Source organism: Puma concolor, chromosome D4 (assembly GCF_028749965.1).
Source record: "Puma concolor isolate L17-30 chromosome D4, mPumCon1.1.hap2, whole genome shotgun sequence".
Taxonomy (NCBI): Eukaryota; Metazoa; Chordata; class Mammalia; order Carnivora; family Felidae; genus Puma; species Puma concolor.
This window is the reverse complement of record NC_141679.1, coordinates 63,953,667-63,977,616: the sequence shown is the minus strand read 5'-3', so window position 1 is coordinate 63,977,616 and position 23,950 is coordinate 63,953,667. Positions and strand designations below refer to the sequence as shown.

At 41.5% G+C, this 23,950-nt stretch overlaps 1 protein-coding gene across 4 annotated transcripts in view; it reads right to left on the bottom strand.

Moving 5' to 3' along the window:
• PLPPR1 (phospholipid phosphatase related 1) overlaps window positions 1–23,950 on the bottom strand; it is a 323,243-nt gene that overhangs the window by 38,593 nt on the left and 260,700 nt on the right. For all 4 annotated transcript variants that reach the window (XM_086683609.1, XM_086683608.1, XM_086683607.1 and 1 more), the window contains one exon: window positions 6,770–6,958. In XM_086683609.1, coding sequence (XP_086539735.1) covers window positions 6,770–6,958 — 189 coding nt within the window. The remainder of the gene's footprint in view (window positions 1–6,769; window positions 6,959–23,950) is intronic.

The window sequence follows — 23,950 nt, the reverse complement described above, 5'->3', positions numbered from 1 at the left end:
GCATTGTGATAACTAACTGAATTGACCAGCATATATTTTTAGGCAAACGGTCTTTTCAAGAAGCAAATTATCAAAGCTCCTTAACACAATCATCACCAATCATTGGAAGGGACATCTCAAAGACAGTAAGCAAATCGCTCGCTGGGATGACGTCAGGAGAAGAAATAATCTGTTAAAGAATTGAGAGCACTCACATTCAGCATAGACAGAAGATGGGGAAATGAATTTTTTATTTTTAAAAAATCCACAACAATTAATGGGTATATCTATAAACCTTTCCCAGAAAAAAGTGTAATTGTAAAGACTAAGTACACTAGCTTCAGCAATAACAAAATGAAGGACTCATGGTAAAAAACAAACAAAAAAGAAGTCACGTTATAATATACAAAGGGAAAAAGATGTGAATTATAAAGTGTTAAAAGGGGCTTCAACAGACGAGATTGTTCAGAGCCTGGAAGAGGCAGATTATGAGGCACTGCAAGGTCCCACAATGTCTCTTTTGCTTCAGCAGCTGCGTCCCACGCCAGTCAGCCAACAGACCTGCATTTAGTGAGAGCCCACTCTGTTCCACACTGTGCTTCGGGCTTTTATATTCACTCCAAGAGCTTAGGGTCCGGAAACCTCCCAAATGAAGATTCACAATTTCCTCCAAATTGTGCCCTTCTATCAAATTGTGTTTGTCTCTTCCTTTTCCTAGGAAATTCTAGACTAGTCTTATGTATGTGTGCGTGCACACTTGCATGCAAACTGCGAGCTGTTTCCATTCTCTTGGGCTAGGCGTCAAATGTTCTGCAGCTTCAATACTAAATACTCCCCTGTCACTTTGTTGTGAGGTCAAGGAAAGTGTTTAATAGCCATTTCCTCATGCCTTGTGGTACTGGGGCTGAGGTAAAATAAAAGTAAATCAGATTCTCCACTGAGTTAAATCCTCTTATCCAAACAGGCTCCCTGCCCTTAACTCTGAGCATACAAGTTTATTTAGGAGGCCAGAGGCAGTAGTCATCCAGGGTTTCCACACTGGTTAGAATGCACCCTGCAGATCTCTTGGAAGCGTGGGCTACCACTTTTGGCTAAACAGTTCTGGACATAATAAATTGCCCAAGCTCTAACCTTTCCTGAAGATCTGAGACAGCACTGGCCTGTCCCTGTACAGTTTATCCCATGTGGCCTCGCCTCAACATGATGCTGATCTCTTCTGACAGCAGAGCACAAAAGGAGAAATAGGAAATGACAGGTCAAACACTCGGCAGAGTCTTTTCCCTTGTGCATTTCTTGTGTGTCCCTGTAGTCGTGAGTGGGATTGTTAAGGTCCAGACACACAGAAGTGTAAGGTGCTAGGTTTTTCTAAGGCTAATGTGCTTCAGAAGGCACAGAAAACCAAGGACAAGTCCAGGTTGAGCTACTTTTTTGAAAATTGCCATTAGTTAATGTCACACAAGTCACCCCAGCGGGATCTTGCCTTTTTTCTACTCCAGTGAAAACAGGAAATGGATTTAAGGAGGAATAAACAACAGAAACTCTATGCAGTTCTGTGAAACACCTGACCAGGCACAGAGTATAAAACCAAACTCCAGAAAGAAAGGTGAGATTTGGGGATTGGGAATCTGACTTGTGGAGCTTTCCAATCAGAATGCTTTTTTTTTTTTTTAAGCTTTCATGGAATATTAGATCTAGAAAGATCTTGGAGATCACTAGCCTAACCCCTCCTTTTATTTACAGATGAGAAATCCAACCCATAGAGGGAACATGATGTACCAGAGGCCACACAATTATTGGAGGCAAAGCCATGACTGGGATTCTTGCCTCTCCTGACATATGAAACCTGAGATAGGAGGACTCTGCAGTGTGAAGGGAATGAAGGATGTGTACTCAGAAGCAGGGGCTGTGCTGAGTTTGACACTTGGGATCTTGATCCCAGTGGCCCAACAAAGGCTGCTCTCGGACAAGCCATACCTCCCTAGAATGGGACAGAAGAAATGAACACAGTTCCTTCCTCCCAGAAAAATTTCCTGAACATCAGAAGAGCTCTGTTTTCTAAGGATAGAAACCTTAGAGGACCTTTTTTTCAGGTCTTAGGGGAACACCCAGCACTGTCAGCAGGGTTCCGAGGCCACAGGGCTCTCTGCCATTAACCTGTCAACTGTAATCGGTTTTGGCTCCTAGCAGTGACCCTCATTTGGGAGGAAAATAAAAGTGGAACCAAATGGGTGGCTATCTGTCCAGTAACATACAGAACTAGCTGGAACTTCAGCAAATTAATTTGGCTAAGTCTCAAGGTTCTCAACTCAAAAATGAAGGGAATTTGAACCACACCCTTTCTCTATGTTCTTTGGGATGTCTCTTTTCTATTTCACTGGGATGCTGGGAGGATAATTAGGCAAGGACTACAGAATATAATAAATTAAAAGATGTCATTCTTATAATCATCATTTATGGAATATTCCTCAGCTTGTATCTTAGGGACCTGCTAGCATTACTGGTCACATTTTTCACCCAGAGAAGCAAAGAAATGGAAAGTGTTCCATACTTGAGAGCTAGAATAGAGCTGTAGGTTAGGTTCTTAGTCCTTAGCTCACTGTTTATTTACCATACCCCTTGACTTTGTCATTTGGGGAAAAGGAACAGTTTCTGCTAAAAACCTTAAAAGCAAAGAGGTATCATTTTTTCCCAGAGAGAGGAGAAAGTTCTCCACAAAGTTCTGTTTTCCTATTTTTGTTTTTCGTTTTTGTTTTGGGCCATGTGTGTTTTTGTTCATTAGAGTCGCCATTTTTAAGTCTTATTAAAAATTGGCCTTTTCATAATTTTTGCCAGAAGAATGGGCGTATATAATGTTTTAAAAATGTATCTTTTGACTTGAAAATACTATACATTCATGTAGAATTTGGAAAGCAACATATAAAAGTATAAAAGAGAAGAAAAAAATTAACTGTACCATTAGCACTCACAGATAATAACTGTACATTTTTAATTTAGTTTATTTAGTAGTTTAGTTTATTTCTTACTAGTCTTTTTATATATAACTTTGGGATTATACTTGCAACATACACACGAGGTATCTTCTTGGAGTCATTAAATGTTCAGACCCACAGACAACCACATGCTACATTTGGCATTGGTCTACTTGGAAGGAACCATAGCTCGCCAGCAGGGAAACATCACGTGCTCCTTTCCAGCACGGGTCCTCACAGTGGTCCAGCAGAGCAGTATAGCTCAGGTGCAAGAGATCATAGACATATCAGAGGATGAAGGAGCCGCTGTGGCTTAAAAGCCTCATGCCCTGTAGGAGTCAGCATATGGTGTAGCAACTCCACAGACACAGCTTCCAAGGTCCCAGAGTCATTGCACTTAGAAGTCATAGCATGGCACCTCCTCGGGTAATTATAGTTCTCTGAGTCCAGATGCAATTCACCAATCAGGGGTTAATTTGGCCTAGCAACACAGTTGATACGTACCACCTTTTTCCTTTTTCTAGGGAAATAGACCCAGAAAATTAAGATATGGTCAGATTCTCTTGTGAAAGGGAGAAAGATTTTATACGCAATAGTATATACAATTTTTTTAGCCCTTAAAAAAAATCTTAACATTAAATCAAAACCATGTTTCATTGCTACTAAAGGTGTTTCAAAAACACGACTGCCTCACAATGTATTTATACAAGCCCCTAGTACTGTGTATTTAGCTAGTTCCAAGTTTTTCACGGAAACTATTGCCTAAATGAACATCCCCAAAACACAAATCCTTGTATTTATATAAAACTGATCATTTCCTTAACATAAATTCAGGGAATGGAATTACTGGCTGAGTCTGAAGTTTATCAACTCTTAATACATCTTTGACAAGCTACGCTTTAAAAAGAAAATAGCAGTCTACACTTCAACTAGAACTGTATGAAAGTATCTACACCTTCAGCAACATGGCTCTCTGTCTTTAAAACATTTGGAAAATTTATAGGGGAAAATGCTGTACTTGTAAAAACTACTTTTCTTTGGATAATTGATGAGTTTAGAAATGTTTACATGCACAGTCATTGTTTTGTTAATTGTCTATTCTTGCCCTTTCCCATTTTTATTTTGGGAAGCTCATTTTCTTAAGTATTAAGGATATTTACATTTGAGTCCTATATGCTGTAAACTTTTTGCAGTCTTTACTTTTTCTTTTGTTAGAAATGCTCATTTCTAGGTAGACAAATCTGTCAATCTTTTTCTATATGCTTGCATCAATATTTGAAAGTGAGATTGTTGGGGTGCCTGGCTGGCGCAGTTGGTTAAGCGTCCGACTTCAGCCAGGTCACGATCTCGCGGTCCGTGAGTTCAAGCCCCGCGTCAGGCTCTGGGCTGATGGCTCGGAGCCTGGAGCCTGTTTCCGATTCTGTGTCTCCCTCTCTCTCTGCCCCTCCCCCATTCATGCTCTGTCTCTCTCTGTCCCAAAAAAAAAATAAACGTTGAAAAAAAAAATTTAAAAAAAAGAAAGTGAGATTGTTTTTGCTATTGGGGGTGCTTTTGTGGGTGTGCATGCACACTTTCTCAGTGTTTAAAATCCATATTTTCTTGCTTTGTAATGTGCACTAAAAAGCTTTTTATTTTTAGGGCCTGGAACATTTTATAGAATTATGACTTTTCCATTCCTTGAAAGTTTGAAGGAATTTATACTATAGCTATGTGTCCTCAGTATATTTTGTGAGATAAATTTTAGACATGTTTAAAAAGTTTATTCTATCTTTATTCACTATTCGGATTTTCTACATCTTTTTAGGGCATTGTTAGTAAATTACCTTTTCATAAAATGTTACCAATTTTATTGAGGTGCAAGCACTTACTGGCACAGAATTGTAAATACAATTCAAATAAAAATACCATATAGACTTCTATAGGTTTATGTATTTTTCCTTATATGTATGTGTTTTAACTTTTTTTTTCTTTTTACTCCTGCCTTTCTTATATTAGACTATCTAGGGGGTTGCACATTCTACTTTTCTAAGAATTAGCTCCTGATCTTATTTATTATTCTATTGTTTTCTGATTCACTAATTTTTTTGACCATAATTTTTAATAATAATCTGTCTCCCTTGCTTTACTTAATTTTTTTTTTATGACAAAAACTATAATTCCAAGAAGTCATTACAGGAGATTCTAGGCAATGGTATATCCTGGGACTAGGGAGAAGAGAGGAAAATAAGTTAAGTCAACGGATCACTTAGCGTCATGTCTGAATACACAAGAACATGATATGCTTCTGAGACAGAAAGAAACCAGGATGTGATTCTAGATGAAGCTGCGGTTCCAGGGTTTCCAAGTGGAATCTCATTCCCTTTATGTAGAGGAAGTTGCTCTGTGATCCTGAAGATGATGAAGAACAGTTTCCAGCCAGGCTCTTTGCTCCCCTACGTCTAAACACTTAGTACATGCCAGGCGCTGTGCCGAGTCATTCGTACGAACCATCTCATTCAAGTCTCATGACAACTCTATGAAATAGGGAGTCATATTCTCCCTATGTTTCATGGTGGGGGGTGGGGTGGGGTGGCCAATAGAGTGAGTGACTCGCCCAAAGTCACATAGACAGGATGTGAATCCAGCTGTGTCAGACTGCAGAGCTTGCGTTTTTAACCACTCTGATACACCACAGTTTTATTACCCCTGACCTTAATTGCAACAGCATGGTCTTATCATTTAAGGGAGGGTTTGTTGAGCCTAGGATCAATGATCAAAACGAACTTAAAGTCTATGACTCATTATACCCATATTATTTCTTCTCAAAATCCCATCCATTTCTCACCTTAAAGCAAGCAGATCACTTGCATAGAAAACAATACTTGAACTGAACGTCTGAGCGGTCAGTATATTTCTCAGCATGCCAGTCAATATTACCAAAAGAAAGGGGAAGGGAGAGAGTTGGGGGAGGCAGCTATTAGAAGAGAAAGGGGGGGGGAATGATAACCGAGATTACATCCCAAAGAATCTGACCGTGTAGCATGTTCAGACATGCTACACAAAGTCATTTAAAACACAAAGTCATTTTACAAATTGAAATTAAAATGTCTAAGGATTCAATCAATTTACCAGATGATACAGGTCTGTGAATTTTATACTTTTGAAATGGTTTCCCTTGAGCATAGTCTGGCCATTTTTTTTTTTGCCCCCTCATGTGAGAGAAGAATGAAATAGAAGGAGGGTAAAGTTGCAACTGAATTGAATGTGATATAATGTGAACGTGGCCAGAGCCACCAAGAATGAATGACAGCAAACTTCAGGTCAGGTGATTTCTCTCTGGAAGTTCAGTCAGAACAGCAGGAGACACAAGCCCAGGGGGTTCCATTCCACTCTGGTCCGATTCTTTCCATCAGTGCCGGCATCTACATTCAAGACCTCTCCTGAATAGACCCAATTCGCTGCATATTTTTTCAAGAGCACAGTAGCTGTTCTTAACATGTTAGCCAATCATGCCTGTCAATTTATGTAATTCACACATACTTTAAAAATGTGTGTGTGTGTGTGTATATGTATATATACATACATATACGTACATATATGTATAATTCAGATACCAAAAAGCAAAAGCCACCTATAAAAGACGAGACCCATGTTCATGAGATTTTTATGCAGAACTCCATTCACTGTTTTGGCTGAAACAGGACACCCCCGTTCCCCGCACCCCCCTCCTCCCCCGTTAGACTGCTGGTGAATGCCCAGGAAGGGAGGAAAGAGGAGAAAAGGCAGACAGGAAATGTTATTTAGTATCTGACAGTAAAAAAGGAAGTCGATTCTGTACTTACAATAGCAGTCGGAGTGGCAGCCAGCACACAATAGAGCACCAGAGGGGTGATGAAGCTTTCTTCCTCTGTCCCCGGGTAAGGCTTCATTAAGTCTCCGTCCTGACAGAAGAATCCTTGGATATGCACCTGAAAAGTGTCAGTGCATTCGAAGTAGTAGGCAAGCAGCACTGTCCCAGCCATGATGACAAGCTGAAAATACAGCATGGCCACACAGAGACATTAGCAGGTCTTTGGAGCCGCGTTTGCCCCTCAGAGCACACTCCCTCCATCACCCCAGCAGCTTTCCTCTGTTGGTATTGGCGAGTGTGTGCGTGCCTGGCTCAGCGTGCTCTGGGCTCAGGGAGGGTGTGCTTGCTTGTCTGCCTTGTAACATCTGTTCTAGAAACCTCCCAGAAAATAATTAACGGCTCCCATCTGAAAGGCAGACCACAGCAAGGCTTATAGAGAGACCCAGCTTCTGCTGCCACCCTCTCAGAGGAAGCACGGGAGCCAAGGTAATATTTCCATTCAGGACAGAGGGGAAAAGTCAAAGGGCAGCGGCATAAGAATTGGCAAGATGTAGATGTGAGAGCTGTTCATGAGAAAGCTCATGAAATAGTAGAGATAAACTTGCCTTATTATAAAATGTTAGAGGCAGGTAAATCATGAATGAATAAACCAATGCACAGGAAAGCTAAAACCTGGAAAGGTTGAGGCAGGTTTTCAGAACCACACCCTTCATTATTGGCAGGGAGGAACACAGTACAGGCGGCCTGTATCAGTCACGGCTGTTACCTTTTCCAAAAAGGTTTTACGTTTATTCCAAAATGCTTTCCCCCAGTAAATCCAGGACTTTCCTGATAACATCTTATTATAGACACAGATCGTTCCTAAGGTTTAGACATAAAAAGGGACATAATTATCCTTTAATTCTGACTCACGAATGTCCCACTCACTGAGGTTTAGATGTAGCCTTTCGTAGGTATGAGAGGTTGAGCGAATACAGAAATGTCGACATTCATTGTCTCATTCATATTCGGAAACACCAAAGTACCAGGATAAGATGGTTATAAAGGTAGATAGAAAACAGATTTTTGAGGTTATGAGACTACAGAAAATTAAGCTGAAAGGGTTCTTGGAGATATTCCCGTCTCAAACCTTTATATTTCATAGATGAGAAGGCTGAATGGGGAACTGACCACTGCTGAATTATCCAACAAGTAAGCTAAACATGTACTTAGGTTGAGAATCAGCAAAGTAGGGAAACTAAAATGGAGACAAAATATCTTAAAGTGTTGTTTTTTTTAAAAAGTATCAAAATAATCATTATGGAATAAAATCAGAACTTGGGAGGACATGTTTGTACATCGTTTATGGCTTAAAATTGTTTTTACTTGGAAGTACCTATGGGTCAATGAGGGAGAAGGAAAGGTTTAGGAAATCTAAAGTTCTAAATCTAAAGCTGGAATCTTAAAATCTAAAGCCCTGGAATGACTAACCTAAGGTCATGATAGCTAGTTTGTGTAAGTCTGGGACTAGAAACCCACATTTTCTGATCCTCAGAGGAAAAAAAATACCTGTATTATGGCATCAAAATTTCGTTCTACACAAAAGCCTGGAGAGTTACGGGGCAGAGGACAGGCTCGACTCTAATGGCAGTCTTACCTATTTCATATCCATTTCTTTAGCCACAACATAGCAGAGAAGCCTTACACTCTGCCCACTCTCTGAAACCAGGCACAGCCTCTACTTCCGGGAAATTATTTCTGCAGTTTCTCCTTCTTATAGCTGAAAGCATTCAGAAACTCCTATCCATTCTTCTATAAAGGTCTTTTACCTTTTGGCCTCATCCATTGCCACCTTCCTTTACCTTCAGGTAGGTCATAGATCATACTTTCCGTTTGTTGTCCTTCATACACGACTTCTCTCTGGTTGTATATGAATGATATTTTACCATCTGGCATTTTCTGTCCCTCTTCCCCAGAGGACCTGCTGTCACAACTTCTGACCATCTAGTAATCTCTGGACACTCCTGTGTGTTTCTCTGCACCTGAAGTTATTTCTTGGCACCACATGTAAATCACCAGTGCTCAGGCCAGCCATCTCTGCTGTTTCAGCACTTTGTTTCTTTTCTCTTTAGCCACAGAGAGATTTGGATTAGTTTGTTTCCCGTAAGAGTGAGAGAGAGGTACTCCAAAGCTGCCCTTGCTAACAGGTGTTCCTGTTGGCTGCTAGTGTATGAAGTCAAGGCCATGAAGTTTCTCTTTTGTGCTTCACTGGTCAACTGAGATGACCTGATGGGAAGGAACCTAGCCAGCTGACCTGAATGTTCTGGAGCTGAGAACACACTATGATTGCAACAGTGTTGGGACTTTACCTCCAGGGCTACCTGTGCCTCCTGCACAGGCCTGATCTGGGATTTCTTTGTATATCCTCCATGTGGCTGGAAACATATTTCTGTCTCTTGGCTTCATCAGCCCTTGGGGAATAACTGCTTGGAGAACAGGCAGGGTCTATGGGAGCTTTTGGATAAAACAAAACCCAAAAATGGCAGCTAGCCCCCTCTATTGAGGACAAGTGTCCTATTTTACTGGGTGCCTTTGTGCTACCACCTCCATTTGAAAAAGGTCAAGATGAAAGTGAAGTAAACAAAAGCAAAAACATACGTAGGTAAAACGACTCGTTAGAAAAACGTAGAATAGAAACTTTTAGAACATAGACTGTCCTAACTTCAAATACATCAAAATCAACAATAATGACAACAACAAAAAAGCTAAGGTCAATATGCCCAAATTTGAAATCTATAGAACAAACCTTGAATAACTGCCTGGCCAATGAATCCTGGAAGCAACATTCAGAGAGAACTGAATTAATGCACAAATCAGTTAATTGCAGGGCATAAAGTAAAGAACAGAGAACCTGGGAGGCTCAGGGGAGTAGAGGTAGGTGGGAACTTTGGAGCCTCCTGGACAGAACGGACCTATCAGCATAAGTCTGTTTACTCTGCTCCGACTCCCTGACCAGCCAGAAACCCCTGCCTGTCATTTTCAAGTAATCCCCAGACTCCCTGGAGAGTCCCCAGTTATGCCAGTTAGAGATGCACAGAAGCAAAAACAGAACAATTCGGATCTTGATTTCTAGGTTTCCTTTCTATTGAACATTCTCTCATGACCACATATCAAAAAGAAGCTTTGCATTTACTGCAGGAACAGAAATGCCGTCCTGGTTCTGCTTCCGTGAACAGAGAGGTCCGCCTTGCAGCTCTGATGACGGTGCACAATTAGCCATCAGCATCCTCCCTTCTTCCTCTCTGTCCTGGGCTGTGATTCATCGCTGTCTAGGTTTGTGTCACTGGTGCCAGCTGGCACGCTCACCATCTCTGTTGCCTTCTCCAGCCCCATTTAGGGATGCGTGGAGGGAGGCCATAATGTTGGTGTCACATGAGCAGATGGTGAGGCTGTGCTGGACCCAAGTGCTGGTGGAGGGCTGATATCGGTGTGAAAGGTGTAATTATGGCTGTGGGGGGAAGGAGTTCATGTACCAGGGGTTTTCCTCAGCTTCAGTTCCCAAGAATGACAATCCGATATTCGAAAACACATCAAATCCTGACCCATCCGCAAGGATTCAGAAGGCAGAAGACAGCAATATCTGAAATTCTGCCTCTCAGGGTTGAGAGACCTGTGTTTCTATCCTCTGCTGATTAGAGAAAAGTGATTATTGGAAAGAATGGTAATGGGGAAGGTCACAAAGCTGGGGGGAAAGGCTGAGATGACAGTACATTTTCCTTTGGTCTGTTAAGTCTGGGGCAATTGTGGACCACTAGTTTACATGACCTGATACAGGCCGCAAGAGTGGGGGAACATGGGGTGCCTGGGTGGCTCAGTCAGTGTCTGACTTCGGCTCAGGTCATGATCTCGCGGTTCACGGGTTCAAGCCTTGCACTGGGCTCTGTGCTGACAGTGTGGAGCCTGCCTGGGATTGTCTCTCTTTGCTTTTCTCTCTGCCCCACCTCAAAATAAATAAATAAAGTTAAAAAAAAAAGCAGTGGGGGATCAGGTAATGATGGTATGACTCATGAGAGTGAGTGAATGTGAGTGTGTCTGTTGTGCAGGAGCATGTAGGCAGACATGTGAGGTTGGACAATGAGAGGGCTGGTATCTGGTCTAGAGTGTTTGGGCATATCTGAAACTGGGGAAGCCTAGTCTAGGTGACCAACCATCTCAGTTTGCCCAGCATTGAGGGGTCTCAGGGTGCATGGGACCTTTCAGTGCTAAAACCAAGATAGTCCTAAACTAACCGAGGTGCTAGGTCACTCCACCAGAGGCAACAAATGTTTCCCTCTCCAAAGAGGTTTCTCATTCTGGTTTTGCCAGGACCTATCAAGACTACTGCAAATTAATCAGTCAACCCACAACTGTTTGTGGGAGCCGCCCCTATGTTCAGTCCCGAACTAAGTGCTGTGAAGGTGCAGAATTCTCAGACATGCTCTCTAACGTCAAGGAGTTTGTGATCCAGCTGGGGAGTGCTCACCAACACAGGAAACAGACAATGGTCTATAGATCTGTAGGAGGGGGTCAGCTAATCCCAAGGTGGGGTTTGCACATGGCTGCCTGTGTCTGGTGAGCTGGTAGGGAGGGAGTCAGCAGCGGAGTAGGTAAAGGGCTGAGGCCTGGAGAAAAGAGCACAAGGGGATGGACAGGGCAGCATGGTGTCTGTTTAGGGGATTGGTTTTGACTAAGCCCCACGGACATATGTGCAATTCCAAAGAGAGAGGGGATAAAGGAAACTCAGCAGAAGGAACACTGCATCAGAGCTTAGATGATAGGATTCTGCAGGGTTGCGATGCAGAAGCAATGTCTTAGGACCCCAGGAAAGAGTACACTTTAAGGACTCACATGTTTTTCATATTAAGAGAGAGCAAGCCAGACACAGGTGTCACTAGCGGCACACAAGGGCTGGGGTGGGAAACCCGCAGGTGGCGTGAATGGAAGTGGGACCTGAGGTAGTACGCTGGAGGGGAAACGTGACAAAACCGGTCTTGAGCCCTTGTGAGACCTCCAGGGCACCTCTAAACGCAGGTGTGATCCTTTGAGAGGGGATGGAAGTTCCCCACAAATAACAGAGGCAAGAGCCAAGAAGGAAGGGGAGGAGATGGTGATGGGAAGGGTGATGATATATATGATGCATATGTCCCAGGAACGGCTCTAAGAATGTCACATAAATTAACTCCTTCTGCCCAGCCACCCTGTGTGGTAGGCATGTTATTATTTCCATCTTGCAGGTGAGGAAACAGAGGCACAGAGAGATTGCGTGAATTGTATAAGGTCACACAACTCACAGGGGCGAACCCAGGATGATGACTGTAAATATGATGCATCTTTCCACACAACCTTAAGCGGCCAGGGGAAAATGAGGTCACGAGTTTAAGGTGGCATGACATCAAGGGGCAAACTATGTGCTGCACACTTGAGTCCTTTCTTCAAAGGCTTCCTAGTGTCAGTTTCCTCATCTGCAGGAAAGTTAATAACTAACTCATAAATATGCAATGGGACACGTTTATGTATTCTCAGTTTGTTCCAAAAAGGAGTTTCATCAACATCCATCAAATGAAGTGTGCAAGCATCAGTGAGAAGGTGGAACAGAAGAAAGGAAGTAGACAGGAATTTCAGAGACAGGAATTTCATCCTTGAGTATAAGTTGCCTAACAGCACAATAAGGAAATGCTGGTCTGTTACACATTTCACAGTATCTGTAAGATAAAAGCCAACCAATGTTTAAAGGAAATAGAATCTTTCTGATGTAGTAACTGGGCTGGAATTCGTCCTGGGTTCTCATAAAGGGTGTGTTGTGATAAACAGTGATTCAATGCTGAGGATGATGGCGCTGTTTTTTTTTTTTTTTTTTTTTTAACGTTTATCTATTTTTGAGAAAGAGAGAGAGAGGGAGGGAGAGGAGCAGGGGAGGGGCAGAGAGAGAGAGGCAGACACAGACACCAAAGCAGGCTCCAGGCTCTGAGCGGTCAGCACAGAGCCCAACGTGGGGCTCAAACCCACGAACTGTGAGATCCTGACCTGAGCTGAAGTCCAACGCTTAATTGACTGAGCCACCCAGGTGCCCCAGTGCTGTTTGTTTTTAATATGGGACCACACATCAAGTCTTAGCATAGGCTGATGATGTAGCATCGAAGCAAAATGCACAAAAACAATATTGTGGGGTAGAATGGAGGTGGTGGGTATTATGACTCAGTCTAGGTAGGACTTGAGAGACACAGCGCAATGAAAGGCTAAGAGCGTGGGCCAGGTTTCCTGGGTTGGAAACTCACTCTGCTGCTTACTAGGCATGGGACTTAAATTCTTGTGCTTCACTTTCTCCATTTGTAAAATGGGGCTAATAATACTTTAGCATGAGAACTATACAGTAAGTATTCAGGGAAGTGTGACTTGGCAGAAGGCACAGACTATATTCTTCAAGCACTCCTTCCTAGGTATTGTTTCTCTCAGGTTTAAAAATTTTTTTTTTCTAGTTTATTTTTTGAGAGAGAGAGAAAGAGATGGGGTGAGCAAGGGAGGGGCAGAGAAAGAGGGAGAAAGAGAGAATCCCAAGCAGGCTCCACAGTGTCAATGCAGAGCCTGATGCAGGGCTCAAACTCATGAATCAAAGATCATGACTTGAGCCCAAATCAAGAGTTGGAGGCTTCACCAACTGAGCCACCCAGGTGCCCCTCTCTTAGGTTTTGAAAAACTATTGGGTAGCAGTGAATTGGATACTATTTTCTAGTAAGTAACCTCCTAGTGAAGTACAGAGCTGTGTCTTTTTGTTTTTGTTTTTTTTTTTTACTGATTTAATTGTTTAAATTGTTTACTAATTTAATTTAATTGTTAAGTAATATTTAAATGTTATTATTAGATTAGCAGAAGAAGTCTTTAATCAGGCTCATCTCTGTAGGACAAATCTCTTAACTTCTCCACATCCCAGTTCTTGTCGGAAAAAATATTGAGTTACTTTTCAAGGCTACAATGAGAACTGAGGATATTATACATAAATATTAACAACAGTACTTTGGTACATAGTAGATGCTTAATAAATGGTATCCCTAGTTGTTATCTTCATTTAGTATTATTTGAATCTTAATAGGTCCCCTTATTATGGTGGTTTTCCAGACTACAGGTCTCAAACCATTAATGGACTATGAAATAAATGTACACAATTTTGGAGTTCAATTAGAATTCTTTTAGTGAAAAAGAACAGAACTGAATATATCAGAGTTTCACACACAGTAAGAGCAAATGTTTTTATGTGAAACTAGTGTATAACATATAGGCAGAGGAAGTATGTATAATACAGTGTGAAATGTGTTTCTTACTATGGATTGTAGTAAAAAAATCCTTCAATAAAACATGATTTTATTGGATACTTGTCTGATAGTGTACAAGTTCCTTACATTATAGTGATTAAGACACATAGGTTCAAACCCCAAATCCACTAATTACTACTGTAGGACTTTGAACCAATTATATAACCCGTCTATGCCTTAGTTTCCTCACATGAGAAATGAGTTCTCATTGGAATGGTATAAGAACTATATGATTTAGTATAGCAAAACCACTTATCAGGTACTCAATAACTATTAGCTGCTATTTTATTAATACATCAGTAGAATATAATTTTTTTTTCTGTGTGAGCAAATAATACCACATGCACTCAAGTATGTAAGAGAATATAGTCATTCCATTAGCCAGGACTGAATAGCCAGCTAGTTTTTCCATCTACAAAATGATGCTTCTTGATGAGCATCATAGTTCCACAATAATGAATTTTCAAGAATCATGTAACTGTTCTTAATTTTACTATTTACAATCTTATCTCTCAAGATATGAAGACATAAAAATAAAATATTAAACTGTCAATTAATTCTCCTTTGTCAGTATATCTGATCCCTATTTGCCCTTTATAGTTTATTTTCTGAAAGAATTTTTTAAAAATTTATTTTATTGTGGTAAGAATAAAAGATGAGATTTACACCCCCCCCCCCAACAAATATTTAAGTGTGCTCTGTGGTGTTAGTGACCATAGGTGCAAGGTGCAGCAGACATCTCGAGCTTACTCATCTTACTTAACTGAAACTTTATTCCTTTTGATTAGAAATTCTCTATCCCCCCTCACATCTGTGTCTTTTAATTAACAGGCAATTAAGCTGTGCTTAAGAATGACATCCTCTTGTGAAACCTGGACAGTCACAATGGACCAGTGTGTGTCTGAGAATCCATGGCCTTCATTTAAAAAAAATTTTTTTTAACGTTTATTTATTTCTGAGACAGAGAGAGAGACAGAGCATGAGCAGGGGAGGGGCAGAGAGAGAGGGAGACACAGAATCTGAAATAGGCTCTAGGCTGTGAGCTGTCTGCACAGAGCCCGATGTGGGGCTCGAACTCATGGACCACAAGATCATGATCTGAGCTGAAGTCAGACGCTTAACCAACTGAGCCACCCAGGTGCCCCAGAGCCCTTCTTCTTTAAAGAGAACAGGTACATCCACAGGCGAGGACATGTGGATGAAATGGGACTGTTTAGTCAATCAACTAATATTTATCGAGTGCCTACAACATGCAGACACTGAGGGTATTCACCTGCTAACAAAACTGAATAGCAAATAACAAGTCTGTTAACAAAGCAGACATGATCTTTAAACATGTTGGGTTTTCTGTGGGGGAGACAGATATCATAAAAGCAATCTCAAATAAATGATAATGAGGGCTCATTTGAGTAAACACATGACAAGCTATATAACTTGAAATGCATTATCTTACATGATATTCATGCTTCCTTGTGAGATAATGAGTTGCTCTCATTTAAAGAAAAGAAACTTTATCCAAGCTCACAGTCCTAGTGAATGGCAGAGCCAGGGTTTGAACCCCTGGTGCCATTTAACCACTCTTTCACACTTCAAACCTGCAGTTAGCATAATGAAATAAGGTTTGTAAAATTCTCAGCATAATGCCTAGCACGTGGTAAGTGCTCAGTTCTTTCTCTTGTTCTTTGGATGCTATTTGCTTGTTCTTTTCTTTCTTTTTTTCTTTTGTGAAAGTTTTTTCTTTTGTGAAAGTTTTTATTTAAATTTCAGTTAGTTAATAGACAGTGTAATATTAGTTTCAGGTGTATAGTATAGTGATTCACTTCGTACAATAGGCTTGTTTTTTTCAATGCTTTTTTGCATGGCTTTGGGGTAAGAGTAGGGATTGACTGAGGGCCCCCCCACACAACCACACCCTCCTTTCTTAGTATTTAAAATCACTACTTTCTCTTGCCTCTGACCATTCTTTCCCTGACTCCTTTAAATTTCCCTTTTCTTTATTTATTTATTTATTTATTTTTTTTTCAACGTTTATTTATTTTTGGGACAGAGAGAGACAGAGCATGAACGGGGGAGGGGCAGAGAGAGAGGGAGACCCAGAATCGGAAACAGGCCCCAGGCTCCGAGCCATCAGCCCAGAGCCCGACGCGGGGCTCGAACTCACGGACCGCGAGATCGTGACCTGGCTGAAGTCGGACGCTTAACCGACTGCGCCACCCAGGCGCCCCTAAATTTCCCTTTTCTTGTGCCTGGTTTGTAAACGGCAGTGCTCTCCTAGGATCTATCCTTGCCCCTCTTTTCATTTCCTTTCCATGTTCTCTTCTTGGGAGATCTCATTTCTTTCTATGGATTCTAGTCTTTTTAAAAAAAAAAATATTTATTTATTTTTGAGATAGAGATAGAGAGCATGAGCAGGGAGGAAAAGAGAGGGAGACACACAATCCGAAGCAGGCTCCAGGCTCTGAGCTGTCAGCACAGAGCCCGATGCGGGGCTTGAACTCACGGACCGTGAGATCATGACCTGAGCTGAAGTCAGACACTTAACTGACTGAGCCACCCAGACTCCCCTCGATGGATTCTACTCTTATACAGATTCCATTGACTCTTCTATCACCACTCTTGGCCGTGCACGCTCCACTGACCACCAACCTCGTGCTCCACTGATAGTCCAAATACCACAAGCCTGAAATGCAATTCGGCATTTCTCCTCCCCTCAACCTGTCACTTCTTCTTGGAGTTCCCAGTCCTGGTGAATCCAACCAACCTCTTCTCAGTCACCCATGTTCGAATCTTCAATGTCATCTCAGACACATCCTTCTTCCTCCAGATTTCTCACTCCGCCCCATGCCATACTTGGTCAGGTGCCAGGTCTGTCTTACCTCAGTGCCCTTCCTATTTATCTCATTTTTGTTCTGCCAGCCGCCATGTTATTATATAGGCCCCCATATTCTACCATCTATACTTTTGAAATCTTGTTGCCTTTGAGATCTCAACCCCTTCATGCCGTCCCCCCCCCCTCTGCTGCTAAAGAGTTATGGTCCTAAGACACAGGTGTGATTATGTCTTTACTCCTACCAAATCTTCAGTGACAGCTGTTTCAGGTAAACTAAGCAATATTCTCTCTACTGAACACATTGGGCTCTGTCCTACCTGTGTCTTGATAATGGAGAGAAGAAGCCTGTCATCTGAACAGAGAATAAGCCAGTAAACCTCATCAGGTATCACTCCTCAGTTAGCAGACAGTATACAGGTCTACCTCTGAGTCTGGGCTGCTACACTTTCCTACTGGGCTACTTCTTAAAGAACAAATGCAAATACCACATTCTTGTCTTTCTTTTCCATTTCTTTTTTTTAAGTTTATTTATTTATTTTGAGAGAGAGATAAGGAGAGTGAGTGGGAGAGAAAGAGAGGGAGAGAGAGAATCCCAAGCGGGCTCCACACTGTCAGCACGTAGCCTGATGTGGGGCTCAAAGCCATGAACTGTGAGATCATGACCTGAGCTGAAACCAAGAGTCATACACTTAACCAACTGAGCCACCCAGGTGCCCGCCCCCCTTTTTTCCATTTCTATCCTCCAGCAGCATGTTGATTATTTATTGTTGAATAATATGGAGAAATGTAAAGTGTATGATAATATTTCAGGTAGATTTACAGCTACACTAAGGAAAGGATAATTATTGAATCTAAGTTAAGCTAAATTGGGCCACAGAATTTTCTCTTTGATCTTCTACCATTAGGGATTAAAAAAATTTTTTTTAATGTTTATTTATTTTTGAGAGAGAGAGAAGGAGAGACAGAGTGTAAATGGGGGAGGGGCAGAGAGAGAGGGAGACACAGAATCTGAAGCAGGCTCCAGGCTCTGAGTTCTGAAGCTGTTAGCCTAGAGCCTGACACAGGGCTTGAACTCATGAACTGTGAGATCATGACCTGAACTGAAGTCAGACACTTAACTGACTGAGGGACCCAGGCACCTACCATTAGGGATTTTTAAAAGTTCAATGATGTGGATGAATACATATAAAGCATATTATAGCTACACAAAACTGGCAAGCACAGCTAATATCAGAGAAACCAGGATAAAAATTCAAAATGATTTTGACAATTGAGAACATTCCTTAGTGTTAAATGTAAAGGCCTCCAGCAAGGCCTTTCTATTCAGTGACTTCAGGGGCTAGTAGAGCAGAAGGCCTAGGATTCTGGCCTGAGAAGTTCATGAGGCTTGCCCTGTATTGGCCCTGCTCTTCCCAGCACTGCCTCAGGCCTCTGAGGTGGGGAAGGTCAAAGCTCCACTGATGTTAAATGTGTGGGAAAGTGACAGTGATGAGTGATGAGTCAAGAGAAGCCTCTGAGAAGACAGCCCTGGATGACCCTGATGTGCATTTTATTATTACCTACTTATTAGAAGTAGTAAGAGAGGTGGATGGAAAGAATGCATAAATGATCCCTATTGTTTAAAACTCTGCAGTCCTTCTACTTCCTTTGTTAAAATCAACTAAGTTGATTTGGGTGCTAATTTCAGGTTTCTCAGCAGAAGCATTATAAGTCAACAGGCAGCTACAGAATACCAACTACATGCCAAAACCCCTCCACTAGTTGGTAGGAATGTAGAGAGGAAGGGGCTCTTCATTTTTCCAGGATATGAGCAATTGGCCAAATGATAGGTGTTTAACACCGATTAGTTGTTATAATTGGATGATGGATGGATGGAAGGAAGGACAGAAGGGTAAATGTGTGGAAGGATGGCAGGGTGGGTGGATGGAAGCTATGATGATATCAAGAAGAGAATATGAACCATGAGGCACACGTGGTAAGAGAGGGAAGGATTGTGTCAGCAGTGACATCTGAGCTGGTTATGTGACATAATACAAGTTTATGGCCTTTGCAGCTTAAAGACCCAGATGCAGTACTAAATGCACCATTTGCTACCTGTGTGGCTTAAGGTTATATACAAAATCTCTTTGAATCTCTGTTTCCTCATACGTTAAATGGATGTGATAATATATATAAGACATTTAATTGTGAAAAGTGATCTATGTAAAAAGTACTGTTTTTAGCTCATGGCTTATGGTACTTGCTGATAAAGAGGAGTTCTTTGCCTTCCTCAGCCTCCCCATAACGTAATAAATAGCAGAACCTTTCTGGAAAACCTAATATAAAAAGAGTTACATGAAATCAACTGACCAATCAGAAGCTCAACAGAATTTAGGCTGTGACCCAGCATATTGATATGTGGGGGGCCCATTGCCCTGTAGAAGCAGGGTAGGCAAACAAAGTCCTGGTCTGCTTAGTTCTCAAAGGTGACATGGAGGATTGGAGAAAGGGGACAGAAACTGTGCTCAACCTCTGCTCAGTTGAGTGCCAATGGGAGGTGGCGCTGGAATCCATTTCTAAGGGCAGTTAAATGTGTCCTTGGTCAGGATGTTCCTCATTCATTCATTCATTCATTCATTCATTCAAGACAGAGTGAGAGTAGGGGAGAAGGACAGAGGAAGAGAGAGAGAGAATCTCAAGCAGGCTCCACCCTCAGCATAGAGCCCTATGCTGGGCTTGATCCCACAACCCTGGGATCATGATCTGAGCTGAAATCAAGAGTCAGATGCTCAACTGACTGAGCCACCCGGGCACCCCAGGATGTTCCACATTTAGCCACCATATTCTAATGATACAAAGGAGGATTGAAAAGGAAGGGGGCCATAATTCGGAGATGAAGACCCAACTTTTGGTCTTTGTTCTGTCACTGATTGACTCTATAATCCTGGGATGCATGACTCTAGCTTTTCTGATCCTCAGACCTGCATTAGGAAAAATACCCTTAATGGGAATGAGATAACATGAGAAATGGGGTTAAATGAGAAGACTTGGAAAAACTCTTTGCAGATGGTAAAGGACTATCCAATATTTAAATCACCTTATAATATCATACACGTTATATAAATATGTATAATAAGCGAATAAACTAACAAAAATAAATCAGGCCAGTATAAGAGATAAACATCCAAAACTAGGCTTAGGAGATATAAATGCTCGTATTACTGAGCTTTCCTTTCATTTATGAACATATTTAGGCCCACAGCCCAATTGTGCTTTATGCCAAAGGATGGTGGCTTTAAGCCTGAGAGAGGTAGAACCAAGATCAATCCTCACTCTTTTTCCTCTTCATTTTATTTCAGTGGGCAGAATTCTGAGCTGGTCCCCAAGACTTCTGCCCCCGAATGTTCATGCACAGTATGATCCTTCTCTTTGGTGTGAGCAAGACCTATGAATATAATGGAATGCCTCTTCTTTGATTATGTTATATTATGTGGTGAAGGTGTAGGAATTATAATGATGTAATTAAGGTCCTTAATGAGTTAACTTTAAGTTAATGGAAAAGGATATTGTGCTGGGCAGACCTGACCTATTAATCACTTGACACCTTTAAATGAAGTTAAGAGATCTGAAGCAGTAGAGACACTCTCTGTTAGCCTTGGAGAAGCAAATTGCCATATTTGTGGAGAGGGCCACATGGCCAGGAACGGGTGGGCTGACTCTAGGGCCGAGGCTCTCAGTCTTACAGGAACTGAATTCTGCCAACAACTTGTGAGCTTGGCAGAAGACCCTAGGACTCAAATGACATCACAGTCCTGGCTGACAGCTTGACTTCCACCTAATACTGAGCAGAAGACCCAACTAACTCACAGACTCCTGACCCACAGAAAGTGTGAGATAACAAGTTTGTGTGGTTTTAAGTGGCTATGTTTGTGGCAGTTTGTTATGTAGCATATAAAACTAAAATAAGGGGAGAAGTTCTCCACGAATCAATGTGAACAGGTTGGCCCCATAGGGGCTGCTCTAGCAGAGCAGCATAACTGCATATTTTATGCTTTTGCTGACTCTCTTTCATAAGCTCCAGAACCTAGAGTTGGCTTTCTTCTGCTAAGGCAGAAGTTCCTGAGCTTCTCAACATCAAGATCCTCTAATTATTTTCCTCCTATAGTCCCTAAAATTGAAGCATCCCATTTAATTAACAAATTATATGTATTTACTTTGGAATAGTTAAGTTCTCTCTTTTTTTTTTTTGAAATTTTTATTTATTTTTGAGAAATAAAACAGCAAGCACACATGTGCATGTGCGAGCTGGGGAGGGGAAGACAGAGAAGGGAACAGAGGATCTGAAGCAGGCTCTGTGCTGACAACAGAGAGCCCAATATGGGGCTCAAACTCGCAAATCATGAGATCATGACCTGAGCCAAAGTCAGATGCTTAACTGACTGAGCCACCAAGGTGCCCCAGTTAATTTGATTTCTAATTTTAATTAAATAATTGCTCTTGAATTAAATATAAATACAGAAGATTCTGACTGGCATGAGATGAACAAAGTAACCAAACTAACTTGTGATTTTTATCCCAGATCAAAGAAAACAGGTATTTTGGTTATTCCTTTCAGGCTTAACAAGGATAAATGTATATTTTACTTCTATTCAAGCTTTCTGAAAGAAAGAAAATAGCTCACTGACCCTAGGAGTTGACATCATTCGAGATGTTCACCCAGACCATGATTGCCCCTCTTTGGGAATTACACATTTACACCCACACTCATGCTTCTACTGCAAGACTAATCCACTGGCTGGAGATGACTTGATTAAGGGGAGACACCTGGCCCAAACGCAGGCCCACGAGCTTCTTTCCAAGAATTTGAAGAGTCACAGACTCTGTGTGTCTTTATTGGCCACTTGAACTCAGGACATAAAGATCTAGGAGCTATAGACAAATAGGTCCTAGATGTGGCCATCTGAACCAAGGAAAACTGTGAAAGCTAATGGACAGATATATACAGAGAAGAATGAAGTGAAAAGTCAAGGGACCATAAGACCTGGAGAGAAGGAGTGATTCTGGTTTTGATGGTTTTTCAGTTCCTTGTTTTAGTTTATGCCGAGGCCAGTCTATGCCTTCTGAGCTTCACAGAGGTCATTTTTATCCTTCTTAAAAAATCCCCTTTGGAATTAAAAGCAAAAATGAACTACTGGGACCTTATGAAGATAAAAAGCTTCTGCACAGCAAAGGAAACAATCAACAAAACTAAAAGGCAACCAACGGAATGGGAAAAGATATTTGCAAATGACATATCAGACAAAGGGCTAGTATCCAAAATCTATAAAGAGCTCACCAAACCCCACACCCGAAAAACAAATAACCCAGTGAAGAAATGGGCAGAAAACATGAATAGACACTTCTCTAAAGAAGACATCCGGATGGCTAACAGGCACATGAAAAGATGCTCAACGTCGCTCCTCATCAGGGAAATACAAATCAAAACCACACTCAGATATCACCTCACACCAGTCAGAGTGGCCAAAATGAACAAATCAGGAGACTATAGATGCTGGAGAGGATGTGGAGAAACGGGAACCCTCTTACACTGTTGGTGGGAATGCAAATTGGTGCAGCCACTCTGGAAAACAGTGTGGAGGTTCCTCAAAAAATTAAAAATAGACCTACCCTATGACCCAGCAATAGCACTGCTAGGAATTTACCCAAGGGATACAGGAGTGCTGATGCCTAGGGGCACTTGTACCCCAATGTTTATAGCAGCACTCTCAACAATAGCCAAATTATGGAAAGAACCTAAATGGCCATCAACTGATGAATGGATAAAGAAATTGTGGTTTATATACACAATGGAGTACTACGTGGCAATGAGAAAGAATGAAATATGCCCTTTGTAGCAACATGGATGGAACTGGAGAGTGTTATGCTAAGTGAAATAAGCCATACAGAGAAAGACAGATACCATATGGTTTCACTCTTATGTGGATCCTGAGAAACTTAACAGAATCCCATGGGGGAGGGGAAGGAAAAAAAAAAAAAAAAGAGGTTAGAGTGGAAGAGAGCCAAAGCATAAGAGACTCTTAAAAACTGAGAACAAACTGAGGGTTGATGGGGGTGGGAGGGAGGGGAGGGTGGGTGATGGGTATTGAGGAGGGCACTTTTGGGATGAGCACTGGGTGTTGTATGGAAACCAATTTGACAATAAACTTCATATATTGAAAAAAAAAATCCCCTTTGTGGCTTCACATAGAGCAATTGGTTTTCTGTTATATGAATTCAAACAGCCATGGCCAAAACCACCTACCCTGTTCTGAAAGGAATGGAGCCCCTGCTCTAAACCACAAATACTTTTGGATTCAGCTATCTCAATTCCTGACTTCGTCGTAGGAATGAGCACCATTGCATAAGCTATAAGAACAAGAAGTGGGCTATTTGAATGCCAGTCTTTAGACACTCCAACCAAAAGCGTTACTTTCCTCTTGGGGGGAAGGGGAAAAGGGTATAGATGTGAGAAGAGCCTTTGATGTGCCATCCATTTCAGTCAAAAACACAGAAGAAAATCTTTGGAAATATGACTGTCCAAGCATCCAGAAGAGTTAGCCCTACTCAGAGAAATGAAGATTTATGTCATTTCTGACAGTGGAGATGTATACAGCAGACTTGTTAAGTGAATAAGTATGTCCAAAGGAGTTTGAGTGGAAGTAGGGGAAGAAAATCTTATTAATCTGTGAAGATGAGACCTTCTCAATTTTTAAAGAGCCAATTGAAGAAACTACATTTACACTATAATTTCAAAAGGAAATGTAATTTTCTTGCCATCTTTAACATTTCTCTCATTAATAATCGAAACAAGTTTTCAGGAAAAGAGATATGGGCTTAATCAGCAGGCAGAGGCTCTGTATGAGCAAGACAGGGTCTCACAAGGGTACGCATGCACCCAGTATTTGAATCACCATCTCTGCAGCCTTTGCTTTCTCACTGGGCACTGACTTGGCCTGGGGGAGACTGGGCTGACTTTCTGCCTAGAGAATGGCTTTCTAAT